The following is a 13,184-nucleotide window of genomic DNA, read 5'->3' as shown; positions in this document are numbered from 1 at the left end:
GGACAAGATTAAGGGAGAAGTTAAAGTGTCCGTAATGATCTGGTACCCTTATATTTGTCTTTTCAAATCATTCACACACACACACACACACACACACACACGCACGGACATATATGCACACATATACCCACACATGCACATGTACACACACACACAACCGCAATGCACATGTGCATGTACACACACACTTACATACACATACACACTTGTGCATACATGCACACATGCACACATGCATGCAGATGCATCCTGCACCTGTGATTTGACAGAATCTGAGCATTGGCAGAGTCCTCAGCAGTCATCTAGTCTAACCCAGGCCTGAAAAACACCCTCCACTCTAACCAAGCCAGCCAATATCCTCTCAGCCGCTGCTTGAGGAACTCCAAGAAGGAAAGCCCCACCTCCTCTCTAGGGATTCCATTGCTTTTTGGGAAAGTTCTAATGTTAGGGGAGCTTCCCTTGGCCTCCAGCCTAAATTGTCTTCCTTGCAATTTCCCCCCTGCAGAGTTTCTGGTTCTGCCATTGGAGCACAACGCCCATCTCTTCCTTCTTTCACAGGACAGTCTTTCAGATATTTGAAGGCATTTATCCTGCCCTAGGGAATTTTCTTTTCTCATTTTCTTTTCTCCTTTTCTCCATGATCTTCCTGTGTCATAAGCCCAAGGCTCTACACCATCCTGATTGCCCTTCTCTGGACACTCTCCTATTTGGCAATTTCATTGGACATGTGGAGATCCCCTCTACTGATACAAACTGAGTAGGGCTTTGCAATTTATAGGCTGAAATAATTGCCTGGGCCAGTGAGAGTTAAGTGACTTGCCCACTTTATATGTGGAAAATCATCTTCACTGTAATTCTGTGATGGAGAGGCTATTATTATCCCCATTTCACAAATGAGGAAACTGAGGATAAGAGCAGTTAATGACTTGCCCAGAGTCCCAAAGCTACTAAGCATGTCTGAGGTAGGATTTGAACTCAGGTCTTCCTGACTTTCAGTCCAGCCTTCTATCCACTATACCACCTTCACAACAGCTGTCCTCAAGATCATGTCGTATGACAGTCACTTGAAAGAACTGAGGCAGTGTAGCTTGGAGAAGAAGGTACAAAGCATTATGAAAGTTCTCATTTCAAAGAGGGATTTATGTTTTGTTTTGTATTGTTTTCCCCATAGACTAGGGTGGAAGTTGTAGGTCATCAGATGAAGTCTCAATGCTAAGATAAGCTTCCAAACCATGAGAGCTACCCAGAAGTAGAATGGTCCACTTTGAGAGGCAGTGGGTTCCCCATCTTTGGAGGTCTTCAAACTGAGTGAGACTGCACGTTCTCTTGAGGATATTACAGCAGAGATTTCTTCAGTGCATGTGCTGGCTAGATGGCTGCTAAGGTCCAGTCCAACTCTGAGATTCTGTGGTTTTGTGCATGATGGATCAGTCAGAGGGTGGTGGTGGAAAGCACCCCCAAAAGGCCATGGGGTCATGCACGTGGATACAATCAGAGCTAATGGAGTACAGAAAGAGACTAACAGAACGACTCTCTAAAAAATCAACTCCTAATTCCAACACAGGTTAATACATTTCAGATCAAATCTGCCTTTAATTTAATCCTGCTGAAAGGCACCAAGCCTGGGGCAGGGCCCTGACCTAAAGCTGGATGTATGTAATGCTTGGATGCATTTTAACCTTTGGGGTTGAACAAAGTTATTTCATCACTTATAATGAGGGTTTTGACCTCTTGAGCCTCTTAATGGAGGGCGTGTGCATAGGAGGCCATTCTGCACCCAGATGAAGAGAAGCTATCTGGGGAGCAGAAGCTGGCCCATTGGAGAGCTGCTCTGGCAGCCTGGTGTACCAGGTTATGGACATTTTTTCATCTGTCTCAATGGATATGCACTCATATCATCAGTCAGTCTCAGGGGCAGGAGGGGGCCAAGAGATCTGATTTTTAAATAGCCTGGAAATCCCTTCTACCTTGTCCTACCTTTTAGGAAGGGAATAACAAGCTGGAGAGCATCCAGAAAGAGCAACCAGCATGCTGATGGGCTTCAGGTTCATGTCCTATGAAGAAAAATGGAAAGGCCTAGCTGTGCTTAGCCTGGAGAAGAAAACACTCAGGGAAGACCTGACTGATCACTTTGAGTATTTCAAAGGTTGTCATGTTGAAAGAGGGGTTCAACTTCTTTTCCTTTTGGCTGTGGAAGGCAGAATAAAGAATGATGGGCAGAATGTGTAAAATCACAGTTTAGGCTTGATATCAAGGAAAAAACTCTTAATAACTATGGGCATCACAAAATGGAATTGGTTGCCTGGGGAAGCAGTAGTTTCTTTGTCTTGGAAGTTTCATCAAAGTGGTACGATGGATAGAGCACTAAGTCAGGAAGACCTGTGTTCAAATCCTGCCTAAGACATTTACTAGCTGTGTAACCCTGGGCAAGTCACTTCACCCTGTTTGTCTCAGTTTCCTCATCCGTCAAATGAACTAGAGAAGGAGATGGCAAATAATTCCGATATCTTTGCCAAGAAAACTCCAAATGGGGTAATAAAAAAGTCAGACACGCCTGAAATGACTCAACAACAACTTAAAACAAAAACCAGATGGCCGTTTATGTGGTATGTTGGAGAGGGGGTTTTTGTTCAGGTATGGGTCAAATTCAGTGTCCTCTGAGGTCCCTTCCAACTCTGAAATACCACGATGCCAACAATTTGATTCTTTGAAGATAGCAGTGCACCATGATTCTTCGACATGACCACTTAGCCTCTACTGAGAAGAAATACCTCCAATGATGAAGAACTCATTACTGCACAAAGCATTTCGTTCCAATACTAGACAGTCTGTCGTTTGAAAGTTATCTCTCTGATTGAACCATAACAGGCTTCTTTCCTAATATCTAGTTGTGAGGGGATACTCGTTCTGTCTTTCTGAGCCAAGCAGACTAAGCCTGATCCCATGTCTCGGCAGCATTATGTGATCATGCATACAGAAAGGATTCCTAAAAGTAGCTCTCCAGGGTCACTGATTCTGAAAAGTCTCTTTGACAGAGCTGCAAGCAACCACAAGCTTATGAGCAGACTGTGTGCCTGAAGTTTCATCAGGCATAGTGCCTGGCACACAGTAAATAATAAGTGTGTTATTTATTCATAATAATGAATAAATAATATTCTCAATGCTCAATAAATCCTTTTCCATTCATTCAGGTTCGTAGAATTCTCTACCTCCTCATTTTGGCCTCCTGGCATCCTTGGCTTGCTTCAGGTCTCAGTTAAAATCTCACCTTCTACAAGAAGCCTTTCCTGATTTCCCTCGGTGCCAAGGCCTTCCCTCTGTGGGCTCTCTCTAATTTATCCCGCCTGCACCTTGTTTATACACAGTTGCCTGCATCTTGTCTCGCCTGTCAGAGAACGAGCTCTTTGGAGCCGGGACTGTTCTTACTTTTTTTCTTTTCTTTGTATCCTCAGCACTCAGCACAGTGCCTGGAACATAGTAGACATTTAGTAAGTACTTGTCGATTCAACTTGACTTCAAACAGAGTCAGCGTGGGATTCTAGAGAGAATGTTGGGCTTGGGGCCAGGGAGGTCTAGATCTGACCTTAAGTCCTGTCCTCAGACACTTACTAGCTTTGTGACCATAAGCAAGTCGCAATTTCTCTGAGACTCAGTTTCCTTTCCTGTAAAATGTGGAAATTGGACTTGATGGTCTCTAAGGTCCTGTCTAGCTCAAGGACCCTATGACATGATAATTTGATCTGGAACTCAGAAGATAAGTTCTTCTAGGAACAGACACCTTAGATCCTTCTTTCCCTAGAACATTCTGCCTCAAGGAAAATTCTTTTAAACATTCTTCATCATTAACTCTCATAGAGCACAAATAAAACCAGTAGCCAGGCCTATAACTTGTTCCAAAGATTTTTCATGAGGCCCCATCTGGAGGACCAGGGTCAGTTTAAATGCAGAATCCTGTTTGGCTTTTGAAGCCTTTCACACTGGCTTTTCCTACATTTCCAGTCTTTACAACTCTTCATATACTCTATAATATAGTGATATTGGTCTCTTTGCTGTTCCTTGAATGAAATATTCCATCTCCCAGCTCCCTTTCTTTTTCCTGGATGCCCCCTTTTGGCTGGAAGTTTCTCCCTTCTTCCCTCCATTTCTCAGAATCCTTGGCTTCCTTCAAGAACTGACTCAAATCCCACTTTTCATACAAGGCCCTTCCTGGTCCCCTTCCTGCCTTCCCCAGTAGTGCCTTTTCATTGATATTCCTTTCCATCATCTCTATTATCTACCTTACGTGCACATTTTTGGGGCACATTGTCCCCTCATTAGAATGTTAGTTTCTTAAAGGCAAGGCCTGTGTTTTTTTTTCCTTTTCTTTGTAATTCCAGCTCTCAGCACAGCTCCAGGCATGTGAAAGATGCTTTTTGACTGACCAACTTCTAAGCATCATATTTTGAGAAGGATGTTGATAAAGATGGAGTGTCCAGAAAGGGTCAAGCAGGATGGAGAGCCATAAAGGTTGAGAACATAAAGGGATCAGAACATGGACCTAGGTGTAACTAAATGAAAGAAGAGAAGATCTGGAGGAGGAAGGAAGTGATGTCTGTTGTCACATAGAAGAGGGAGTAGATTATTCTGAAAGGACCGAAAAGGAAGAATGAGGACCGATGGCTTGAAGAGGAAATGGGGCAGATTTAGGACAGATAACAAGAAAAGCTTCCTGACAATTAGAGCTAAGCAAAAAGGAAATTTTGCTGCTTCCTCAGGTAGAGGGAGGGTTTCACATCATTGGAGGTATTCAAGTAGAGGCCAGATGACCATATGGAAAGAATTTCTCTTCAGGTACAAGTGGTAATAGATGAACTCTGAAGTTCCTTCCAACTCTAATGGGTCACTTCCAGCTCTGTGAATGCTATAAATGATGGTAGATCCCTCGACCAGCCCCAAAGTCTATTTAACCCATAATAAGCCACTGAAGAGTCTTTATTACAATTCTTTCCCTTTATCCCTGGGCCTTGCCATCTCACCTGCCACTGAAACCTTAGAACCACTGGGCCTTTCTAGCCACTTAGCAGCTGACCCTTCTAAATGTCTTGTCTCTCCCAGTTAGAATTAGAGATCTTTGAAAATGAGGACTGACTCATTTTCTGTTTGTATTTCCAGCCCTTAGCACAATGCTTGATACCCAGAAGCCCATAATAAATTATTTTTCATTAATTTATTCCTCATCTCTCCATGGTCACTACACATACACACACACACACACACATATACCTCAACTCTGTTTATCCAATTTCATCCTTCAAACTTCAACTCATCCTTCAAAATTCATCTCAAATGTTACTTTGAGAAGGCCTCCATGATACCCCAATCAGAAAACTGTCCTCTCAGATCTGAATTAAATTTCTTTAATCCACAAATATCCATTGATCTTCTGTATGGAGAACTCTCTCCTGAGTGCTCTAAGATATGAAATGTTTAGATAGGATACAAACAATGCCCCTCGAGGAGGGAGTAAGGAAGAGGTACTACACACACAAATAATCATGCAATATAATGCTAAAAATCACATAGAATGGGTGCTCAAGGGCGTTGAAAACAAAATGCTATTTTAAGTCCAGAGGCGAACGGGTTTACCACCCACAGTGTGGGAAGGGCAGAGATGGGATGGAATTAAGGACTGTATGCTTTAGTATCAATATATTTGAATGTCTTATGGTGAGGTTGCAAAAAATGCAGGAATAGATGGTACCCATCTTCTTTTTACCTTCCTGGTTTACTGGCAATGGCTGAAACTGCTTATCCAAGACAACCAGTGAGCACGTGGCGTCAAAACCAAGTCCTCGAATCCGAGCAGCATCTATTCCCTGTACCACTTTCTGTAAAAAGAGAAGATGCAACTCAATCAGAAGGGCCTGTACCCATGACCCGTAGCAGATGAGTACTGCTCAAGAATCTTTGGGGGTTTCCTTCTTCCTATCAGGTAAAATGTAAAAATTCCAGCCGAAGATGTAAAGTCCTTAAGAACAAGGCTCTACTCATGCCTTTCTGCTCTGATACCAGGTTACATCCCTCCAAACACTCCATATCATGATCAGACTGGACTAGTTTGTGTCCTCCAAAATTGATGATCTATGACTATAATATGTTGGTAACCCTTTGTCAATCAATCAAGAAGCATTTATTAATCACCTACTATCGATGAACTTGCCCTCAACAAGCTTCCATTCTATCAGGAGAAAGAATGTGTGCATGAATGAGTTTATAGATGAAATCTACAAAATAAGTGCAAAGATAAATAAATTTTGGTAGGGGGATTCAGGAAAGGCCTCCTGTAATTGGTATTGAGTTGAGTTTTGAAGAAAGTTGAGGATTCTAAGAGGCAGCAGTGAGGAAGAAATACATTCTAGGCATGGAGGACAGTCTGGGGAAAGAGACGGAGACTACAGATGTGTATGCAGAACAACAGGAAGGCCAGTTTAGCTGGACCATAGGGTGGGAGAAGGGGAGTAATATATAGAAAGCCTGGAAGGGTAGATTGGGGCTAAGTTGTGAAGGGCTTTAAATAACAAACAAAGAAAATAGTATTTGGTCCAAGAGGGCAAAAGGAACCAGTTCTGAACTGATTTTTATTGATATATTTTATTTTTACATTACCTAGATTTCTCCCTCTTTGGGATTTCATCACTATAAGGAATGGTGTCCAGAGGGCTAAATTTTGTGACAAAAGTTGTTTGTTAATTTGTTTTAAGAAAAAAGAAGTAGAAAGCAGCAACAAAAATGATTGATACTTGAAAATGTCTGAACATATTTGCAATTTTCCACAGCCATGACTCCACCACTACCACCACTACCACCACCACCACTGTGAAGGAGCTAGCTAGGGGAGATATCTTCTCATCTCTTTTCTTTGGGGCCAAGTTGGTTCTTTATGGTTTTACAAATTTCATTGTTAATTTTTACCTCTGGAGTTTATGAAGAAAGGGACTGACCTTTGTTTTAGGAACATCACTTTGGCATCTCAATGGAAGTGGATTGTAGAGGGAAGAGCTCTGAGGCAATAGACACCAATTAGGGGAAGACTTAATGGGAATCTGAACCAGGTAAGTGTCTGGGAGGGGGTGGAAAGAAGGGGTAAGATTCTAGAGATGTTGTTGGGATAGAAAAGACAAGGTTTAGCAATTGCCATATACATGGTGTTTCCTCTCAATGGCACAATGCCTAGCAGCACGAAGTTGGTACTTAATACATGCTTGTTGACTGATCAATTGATTTTTGTCACTTTTGTCCTTATATCTCCAGTACCTGGCACATAGTAGTCACTTAATAAATCCTTGTTGAAAATGAATGTTGACACTCAACGTATCTCCAATAGCTTATTAGTTACTGCTTTTGGATCATTTTCCATTCTTTTCTTTGTTTATGTCTGAGCAAGCAACATTTCATTGAACCATTCCTGAAACAATGAAATGAAGGAAAGAAACAAGCATTTATTAAATGCCTACTATGTGCTAAGCATAAGGCAGCTAGGTGGCACAGTGGATATAGATTGTCAGGCCTAAAGTCAGGAAGACTCATCTTCCTGAGTTCAAATATTGTGTGACCCTAGACAAGTCACTTAACCCTGTTTACCTCAGTTTCCTCATCTGAAAATGAGTTGGAAAAGGAAGTGGCAAACCACTCCAATATCTTTGCCAAGAAAACCCCAAATGGGGTCATGAAGAATTGGACATGACTAAAATGACTGAACCACCAGGAGCAGCACCACCACAAAAATGTGCTAGATACTCTGCTAAGTGCTTCACAAATAACATAGCATTTGATCCTCACAATAACCTTGGGAGGGAAGTGCTATTATTATCCACATCTTACAACTGAGAAAACTGAGACAAAGCAGAGTTTAAATGACTTGCTCTAGGTTACATAGCTAATAAATACCTAAGATCAAATTTGAACTCTGCTCTTCCCGACTCCAGGCCCAGCCCTCTAACTACTGTCCCACTGAGCTGCCTCTATGGTGCCTCAATGGACACATTTTTCCCTCTGTAATTTGCTATTGCAATAACAAAAAATACTCTTCTGAATAGTTTGATACATATGTATGTATATATGCCTTTCCATCTACACAAAGATACACATATATACACATTTATATATGTATATACATATATGTATATGTCTGTGCATATATATGTATGTATATGTATGAGACTTTTCTTTCTTGTCTCAGACTTTCTTGGCATATATGCTCATTAGCGGAATTGATGAGTTAATAGGCATAAATGGTTTAGTCTATTCCCTGATCAAATATAACTTCTTAATAGCATGGGTGGCTTTATTCTTTGTGTTTATATCCCCATCACCCAGCACAAGATTTGGCATGTAGAAAGCATTTCATCAGTGCTTGTTTATTGATTAGTAGCCTTTTTGGACTTTCAAAACAAAAGGCTAGGGCTACATTTTGGGTACATATTGGTTCTCTCACATAGTCCTGGACAGTCTGTACTTCTGGTCAGTGTGTCTGGTACATGTGTCTTCACTCAGTCATTTGATAAACATTTGTTAAGCACTTACTATGTGTCAGGCACTGTGCTAAGCACTGGAGAAGACTTAAAAGAATACTTTCTAGGTTTTTTTTAATTTATATTTATCCTGCCTAAAAGTGCATTAGTATTCTATTGCATCACTTCTCCTTAAGACATTAATTTATTATTGAATATTTAGAGTTTTTTATTTTTCAGGTTTTTTTGATCATGTCTGACTCTTCATGACCCCATTTGGGATTTTCTTGGCAAAGATTTTGAAATAGTTTGACATTTCCTTCTCCAGCTCATTTGACAGATGAGGAAACTGAGGCAAACAGAGTTAAGTGACTTGGCTAGGGTCACACAGCTAGTGAGTATCTGAGGTTGGATTTGAACTCAGGCTTCCTGACTCTTGGCACTCTATTCACTGTGCCACCTAGCTACCCTGAGTTTTTGTAATTCTTTACAATGACCAAGAATGTTACTCTGTATATTTCTAAAACGTGTCTCATTTTTCATGATGACATATATCTGAACAGATCTCTTGTTTATATCAGAGAATATACAGACCCAAAGAATTTGAGGGGACCTTGGAGACCATGTATTCTAACCTATACCTCAGTCAGAATTCCCTCTCTAGTTTTTGAAATAACACTACAGCCTTTATTTGAAGTCCTTCACTGAAAGACAGCTCACTTGCTCCCATATCAGCCCCAGTTACTTTTCAACTCTCATCATTCAAAGCACTTTTTTCTTTACAGCACACCTGTCTGTATCCCCTTTCCTCCATCCATTTGGGTCCTCCAGTACAAACTAGATGACAACTGGTCAGAAATGTGGTCAAGAGGACCCTGGTCAGTCCCTTTCACCTTTGAGATTTTATGATTCTATTAATAAGTGGAGAAAACTAGAAATAGGAAGCAGACCTACCCCAGCAAAGCAGAGATAAGGTAAAGCTAGCCCAATGGAGATGAAAGCCTATACTTGAGCCCCACTTTTATCTAGACTAAATTGGGTGTTTTCCATTTGCTCCCCTGTGTCTCTTTTGATGAATAGTCAATGGCGACTGGTAGAAATATTAGAAAGCAAACAAGTAATAAGTTGGCCATCACTTGGAGATGATAAAAATTAGCCATTAAAACCAAGCTATACTTAGAGTAGACTATTTGAAATCAGCTTTTCATCAGGGAATTACATTTTCTCTTTGACAATTTCCTTAATGGCAAAAGAGGTTATGTGCTAGAAGAACAGTAGAGACCCTAGGGCAAAGAGGAGACTATTCACACCAAAAAGAATGGAAAATGAAACAGGCAGAATAGAGGATGAGATCTCTCAGTTATTGCCCTGCATCATTTCTCCCCAGTTCCTCAACCCCTTCCATTCTTCTCTGGGTGCTCCCGGTTGCACAGGGCTCATTAATGTTTGAGAAGACTGATCAATAACGACAGAATGGCGAATTGTCCATCTGCAAATTACCAAGCACCTCATGAATATTTAAAGGGCCAAATTCAAGAACAGAGAGCAGAGAGAAACCAGCACTTAAAAAATAGAGTCCTTAAAGAAAAATAGAGGACAAAGGAAACTCTTCATCCCTAGCCTTTACAGGTTAGCAAAACAGAACAAAGAATCATCACACAAAACCTGAAAAAGGAAGGAGAGGCTATAAGGTACCATGGACAGCGCTGGATTTGGAGTTGTAGGACCTGAGTTCATATTTTACACTGTTACTCATCACTTGCATGACACCAGGCAAGTCACTCATCTTCCCTAGGTCTCAGTTTCCCCATATGCAAAATGAAGTCTCTAAGATCTCTTCCAATTCTAAATCTGTGATCCTATGAACCCATGAGTGTTTCCCTCCATCCCCAAGGAGTCCAATTCAATCTGGTGTCAACATCAATTGACAGACAGAACTGTGAGGCATGTACTTAGGTCATGCCTAAGTTCACAGAGGTAGAAAGTAGCAAATCAAGCCCTCAAACTGAGGTCCTCGGACTCCAACCCCAGAACTCATTCTACAACATCCCAGAGGCCTTCTGGGTTATAATCCACCTGAACAAGGGTAACACTTTATCCTTTCCAACAAAGAGACCTCCAGTTCTCACCCTACCTTTGTGACGATGCAGCATGCAGCCCAGATGTCATCAGAGGACTGCTCATGGTGGTCTGCTTGAGGTTCCCACTTTCGGATGGGGTACTCCGCATAAGCAGCAAGGGTCCCCTGCTGGCTGACCAAAGCTGCCCGGGCACTGCCCGTCCCCACGTCAATGCCCACATAATAATTCATCTGCTCCTGCTTTCCACTGGCCATGCTGTGGGAACCTGTTATAAGTGAGGACAAGAGATGTTTAGAGACTGAAGTAGAGTTGAGGTGACAGTGCTCCCCTTGTATTGTATCCCCAGTGCACAGCACAGTGCCTGCCACATTATCAATGCTTAAAAAATGCTTCTTGATTGGATGACATCAAGGTCTAAAGTTCACATAAGTAACCAATAAGGATTCAAGCCAGGTCCTATGACTGCAGTCCCAGGACTCAATTCATTGCATTAGCACCGGCTGCCTCAGGGCCCCTCTGGTCATCTTACATTTGAACAACACCCCAGCCCAAGGATCTTTAAAAAGAAAACCCTTCATGTTGAGTAATCAACAAGGCAGCCAAATACTTTATGCTGAAAAGAGTTCAGCTACAGTCAAACCAATCTGATAACCACTAGATGGCAGGTGAGATAGGTGAACTTAGGGTCAAGAACCCTGAGTTCAAATTTAGCCTCAGACGCTTACTAGCTTTGTCACCCTGGGCAAGTCACTTCTATTTTTCTGAGTTTCCTCATCTGTTTAATGTAGATAATAATAGCATCTACCTTGCAGGATTGTTGTGAGGATTAAATGAGATGATGATTATAAAGTGCTTAGCACAGTGGCTGGCACATAATAGCACTATATAAAGGTTAGCTATTATTAGGAAGACTTAGATTTGAGTACTGCCTCAGACACTTACTAGCTCTGTGACCCCGAGCAAGTCACTTTACTGCTCTGATCCTCAGTTTCTTCATCTCTAAAATGGAGGCAATAACATCAATTTCACAGGGTAATTGTGAGGATCAATTGAGATAATATGTAAAAGGCTTTGCAAACCTTAAAGCACTATATTAATCCTGGTTGGATTTTTATCGTTACTGTTTTCTTTTTCTTCTCACAACTTTGGGGCTTGCTGCCTGCTCAGCTAATGGTTGGTACGTAGTAGGCATTTAATAAAAGCCTGTTAAATGACTGATTTTTTTTCAGAAGTTCAGGGTCATTAAAGGCATTTTCAATTTCCTGAAGGCATCCCAGCTCATTTCCCACCTCCTGTTCAATTCTGTGTCCAATACATTGTCCACTTATACTTTCCATCCCAGATGGACAAACCAACGAAAAGCCAAATAGGTTGTATTTAACCCAAGGGGGCCTCAATAAGAAAGTGAGGCTAATAAACCATGACAAATTCATCCTCACTTGAAAAATAACAATTTAAAGACCATATCCTCCTTCTGGGAGTAGCATCTTCACCAAGGAAGGCCACTGTCATTTTCACTAGTTTTTCCATAATTTTCATCACTTTTCTAACATGCTTGATTTAAAGCAGCAGCACAATAACTCTCACTATGGCACCTGCATAGGCCTTCTGGGCTGCTACTGCCAGCTACCAATGACACCTGAATGCTCTCCCCATCAAGGGCATACCAGGAAGCCTTTGGAAAGCTGGCTCAGGTTACAAATATAGCCTTAAGTGCCAACAAACTGGGAAAGAATCCAAAAAGAGGGCAGTGAGAAAGGAAGGACTAGGGACCTAACACCCAGTGTTATCTCCCTTCCAGAGCCTTCATGAGCTGCAGGGATTATGGGAAGTAGTGCATTTGAGACTTCCTTGGTATCACAGAGCTGGCCTGCTTCTCTCTGTCTGTTTCTTTTTCTATCTGTTTCTCTATTTCTGGCTCTCTGTCTCTGTCTGTCTCTGTCTGTCTGTCTGTCTGTCTCTCTCTCTATATATATATACATATATATATCAATATATATTCATATATATATCAATATATGCTTCTGTCCCTCTGTTTCTTTCTCTCTCTCTCTCTTTCTACATTGCTCTGTGTCTCTCAGCATCTCTTGTCAGATAAACACATGGTTGGTAGAAGCTTCTGCCAATCTTCCTCCTCCAGATGTGCTATTCAAAGCACAGTCCCCAAAGACAGTCAGAAAATCCCCCAAACCTCATTAGAGTCCTGGTGTAACCATCATATTGGACAAATGCTTCTGACCTGATCAATCCTGCGAGCAAGACATCAAAAAAGAGAAGTTTTCCCACTTGAATTTGCAGTTGAGAATGCTAAGAGAAGGTTGAGAATGTTGGTCAGCAGATGCACGACAGCTGCTCATGAGACATAGCAAAAAAATCAGTGAAGCCGACTCCCTCTCAACAATTTCCCCTCTTCTCATTTTAGCTTTGACTCTCACCACAGGATGGCATTGGAGAGGGAAGTGGGGTAGTCATGAGAGGGGAAAGGGGGAACAAAAGGAAGGTTTAAATCAGGATATTTGCTCCCTTAACATCAACTTCAGCCCAGACTCTGAGGACAAAGAGGGATTTCTGTTACTCACTCCTCCATTCTTCAGGGTAACACTCTCCCTCTTCT

General features: G+C 41.6%; 1 protein-coding gene across 4 annotated transcripts in view; it reads right to left on the bottom strand.

Moving 5' to 3' along the window:
• FGGY (FGGY carbohydrate kinase domain containing) overlaps positions 1–13,184 on the bottom strand; it is a 532,436-nt gene that overhangs the window by 497,762 nt on the left and 21,490 nt on the right. For all 4 annotated transcript variants that reach the window (XM_027852828.1, XM_027852830.1, XM_027852831.1 and 1 more), the window contains exons 2-3: positions 10,624–10,835; positions 5,756–5,867 (exon numbers count right to left, since the gene is read on the bottom strand). In XM_027852828.1, coding sequence (XP_027708629.1) covers positions 5,756–5,867; positions 10,624–10,824 — 313 coding nt within the window. In that variant the 5' untranslated portion in view covers positions 10,825–10,835. The remainder of the gene's footprint in view (positions 1–5,755; positions 5,868–10,623; positions 10,836–13,184) is intronic.

This window comes from Vombatus ursinus, unplaced genomic scaffold (assembly GCF_900497805.2).
Source record: "Vombatus ursinus unplaced genomic scaffold, bare-nosed wombat genome assembly UNPS02009824.1, whole genome shotgun sequence".
NCBI classification, from domain to species: Eukaryota; Metazoa; Chordata; class Mammalia; order Diprotodontia; family Vombatidae; genus Vombatus; species Vombatus ursinus.
Note: the sequence above shows the minus strand (reverse complement) of the source record. Positions and strands in the feature narration are given on the sequence as shown.